The 3,809-nt window shown below is 55.4% G+C and overlaps 1 protein-coding gene across 1 annotated transcript; it reads left to right on the top strand.

Moving 5' to 3' along the window:
- Window positions 1-720: 720 nt before the first annotated feature.
- GPR174 (G protein-coupled receptor 174) lies at window positions 721-1,703 on the top strand. The gene has a single exon (XM_018575241.1). The coding sequence runs from the start codon at window positions 723-725 to the stop codon at window positions 1,701-1,703; it is 981 nt and encodes a 326-aa protein (XP_018430743.1). The 5' UTR covers window positions 721-722.
- Window positions 1,704-3,809: the final 2,106 nt, after the last annotated feature.

Genomic DNA, 3,809 nt, shown 5'->3' on the forward strand with positions numbered 1-3,809 from the left:
TCTCATCTCCCCGGGATCATTGTTCCTGGTGACGGGTTCTCATCTCCCGGGATCATTGTTCCTGGTGACGGGTTCTCATCTCCCCGGGATCATTGTTCCAGGTGACGGGTTCTCTTCTCTCCGGGATCATTGTTCCTGGTGACGGGTTCTCACCTCCACGGGATCATTGTTCCTGGTGACGGGTTATCACTCCCCCGGGATCATTGTTCCTGGTGACGGGTTCTCATCTCCCCCGGGATCATTGTTCCTGGTGACGGGTTCTCATCTCCCCGGGATCATTGTTCCTGGTGACGGGTTCTCATCTCCCCCGGGATCATTGTTCCTGGTGACGGGTTCTCATCTCTCCGGGAACATTGTTGTGTTCTCGGAGGTGGGGAATATCGGGGTACGCCGTGTATTCAGCCTGTTCTCGGAGGTTGGGAATATCGGGGTACGCCGTGTACTAATAATCACTTCTGTCTGTTCTTCCTCTCCAGATCCCCCTTTGTGGCCGGCGGAGTCGCGATGTCTCTCGTCATGAGGATTCCTAGAACCGTCCCGGGAACGTTTCATTGCCGCGATCGCCTTGTAACCAGCTGAATGGGATTGAATGTGACCGTTGCCCCGGCGATGGGCCGATCCGCACAGCTTCTACAGAGAGACGGGAGCGGCTGATACGATGAAACGGAAGGACTTGTGACATCGACGCCATTGTTGCACAACTTTGAACTTGCGTTTCCTGGATGGCGGCGCAGCAGGAGATGTTGAGCGGCGACAACGTGACGGAGTGCAAAGTGGACGAGCAGTTCATAAACTATCTGTACGCCATCACCTACGCCATCATCCTGGTCCCCGGACTGATCGGCAACGTCCTGGCTCTCTGGGTGTTCTACGCCTACATGAAAGAGACGAAGAGAGCCGTCATCTTCATGATCAATCTGGCCATCGCCGACCTCCTGCAGGTCCTGTCCCTGCCGCTGCGGATCTTCTATTACCTGAACAAGTCGTGGCCCTTCGGCCGGTTCATGTGCATGTTCTGCTTCTACCTGAAGTACGTCAACATGTACGCCAGCATCGTCTTCCTGGTCTGCATCAGCGTCCGCCGCTTCCTCTACCTGATCTACCCCTTCAGGTTCACGGACAGGAAGCGCATGTTCGACGTGTACGTCAGCGTGGCGGGCTGGATCGTCGTCTGCGTCAGCTGCCTGCCCTTCCCCCTCATGAGGATCGGAAACAACGCCACAAGCAGCGAAAATAAGTGCTTCGCGGATCTGCCGCTGCGCGACATCGGCATCGCCAACTCCGTACTGGCCGTCACCTTCGCCGAGCTCTTCGGCTTCGTCAGCCCCCTGGCCGTGGTGGTCTACTGCTCCTGGAGGACGGTGATGTTGCTGAAGGAGCCGCACTCGGCGTCGCATGATCTCGGCGAGAAGAAGAAGGCGCTGAAGATGATCCTGACCTGCGCTTTCGTCTTCCTCCTCTGCTTCGCGCCGTATCACCTCAGCTTCCCGCTGGACTTCCTGGCGAAGGCCAATAAGATCCAGTCGTGCGCGCACAGGAAGGCCATCATGACCCTTCACCCCGTGGCCCTGTGCCTGGCCAGTATGAACTGCTGCCTGGACCCCGTCATCTACTACTTCACCACCGATGAGTTCAAGAGGCGACTCTCCCGGCAGGACATCGTGGACTGTACAGAGCTGGAAATATTCAGCAACACTTTATAACGATGAGTCCCGTCCAATGGGCTGCAATGAGGGTTGACGCGGTTGTCCTGCACTTCACAGCCCCTGGGGGGAAGCCGAGGATGGGGATGAGACAAAAGGCTGTCCACCGGCAGGAAATCCCGACGCTTCCTGTTTCTGAGACTTCTGCAGGTCTTCGGGGTCGTTGAGATCCATTTGCAGATCGTTTTGTTGGTTTGCCCGGGATGCCCGACTCCGCCTTTATTTTGGGCGGAGTCACATAGAGCTGGTGATGTCCCAGGTTGGGCAGGTAACTCTTATAGGTGGAAGGGCCTCCCAGGGGTCACTTCAGGGTGGAGCACTGCGGCCGGATGAGGAGCCCCGAGGGCCACTCCGAGAACTCAGAGCCTGAAGGTTGTTATTTCCCTTAAAACATGAACCCGATTCTGTCAATGGATCCCCGGGACACAGGTGACCCCTCCCACGGCCCACCTCAGACCCGCCCAGTGATGGGTGGCCCCACCCAAACCCACCTCCAGTTATGGGGGGGCGGCTACTCGTATCATCCCCTCCCCCCCATCACTGTAATGAATGTCCCCTTGAGTTATTGGGGTGACGCTGTGATCCCGGCACAACGCACGGAACACGACATCATCGGGACTGAGGTCCGAGAAGCGGGACCGTCCCTGGAAATCTGGGACACTCAGCAGCTGTGACCCCAACACTCCATTTGTAGAAGAAATAGACAACCTTTGGATTCTAACCTCCTGGAGGGGCCCCTCGGGGTCCAAACCCGGGGGGTAAGATGAGGATGATCGGTACATGACCTCCCCCGCCAGTGCTCTGTGCTGGCAGAGCTGAGTACCAGTCAGACTAGAGAAGGGTGTGTCAGACCAGAGAGCGGTGTGTCAGACCAGGGAAGGGGTGTGTCAGACCAGAGAGGGGGCATGCCAGACCAGAGAGGGGTGTGTCAGACGAGAGAGGGGTGTGTCAGACCAGAGAGGGGTGTGTCAGACCAGAGAGGGGTGTGTCAGACTAGAGAAGGGTGTGTCAGACCAGAGAGCGGTGTGTCAGACCAGGGAAGGGGTGTGTCAGACCAGAGAGGGGGCATGCCAGACCAGAGAGGGGTGTGTCAGACCAGAGAGGGGTGTGTCAGACCAGAGAGGGGTGTGTCAGACCAGAGAGGGGTGTGTCAGACCAGAGAGGGGGGTGTCAGACCAGAGAGGGGTGTGTCAGACTAGAGAGGGGTGTGTCAGACCAGAGAGGGGTGTGTCAGACCAGAGAGGGGTGTGTCAGACCAGAGAAGGGGTACAATGTCAGTCGGCTGCAGATTTATTCCTGAGACTTCAGTTGGGGTTTAGATCCTGAGCGTAGCGCCCCCCACCTATAGATATATATGTCCGTATTACACGCCAGGGGCGGGGTCACCTCTCTGTGGGGTGCAGACACGTAATGTACATTGAAGGGAACCTTTTTACATGGTGCCGGCTCAGTGGGTGTCATGCTCATCCTTCATTTACAATCTAGCTCCTCACTGACCTGACTAGAAGCATGCAGCCAGTGAAGTCTCCCCATCCCTATGCTTGTTCCAGGTCAGTGAGTCTGTAGGGATCGGGGGGTCCACCCTCACCCACCTCCGTTATGACGTGTCGGGGATATTATTCTGTACATACAACGTTATATTTGTCTCTCTTCTATGTCAGGATTTTGCACATTGGACAAGTACTGTATGTGAACCGCATTTCATATGTGACGGCTGCTATTCCCCTGACATGTCCCGCCCCCGAGGAGACAAGCTCCGCCCACGCCTTACATTTTATTAGACGATCCTCAGGTCCTAGATGTCTGCAGAGCGATGCAACATGAAACCAACCGTGTCATGCAATGTACATGTCTCTATGTGTCATACAATGTACATGTCTCTATGTGTCATGCAATGTACACGTCTCTCTATGTGTCATACAATGTACACGTCTCTCTATGTGTCATGCAATGTACATGTCTCTATGTGTCATGCAATGTACATGTCTCTATGTGTCATGCAATGTACATGTCTCTATGTGTCATGCAATGTACATATCTGCCTGCGTGTGATATACAAAGTATCATCCTCCATGTGTCATCCTCCATGTGTCATCCTCCCCGAGA

Source organism: Nanorana parkeri, unplaced genomic scaffold, assembly GCF_000935625.1.
Source record: "Nanorana parkeri isolate BGI_ZX_2015 unplaced genomic scaffold, ASM93562v1 scaffold3674, whole genome shotgun sequence".
In the NCBI taxonomy this organism is placed as follows: domain Eukaryota; kingdom Metazoa; phylum Chordata; class Amphibia; order Anura; family Dicroglossidae; genus Nanorana; species Nanorana parkeri.

Bases quoted from the DNA above. Each gene is read 5' to 3' on its own strand.
- GPR174 (XM_018575241.1), top strand. From the start codon at position 723: ATGGCGGCGCAGCAGGAGATGTTGAGCGGCGACAACGTGACGGAGTGC.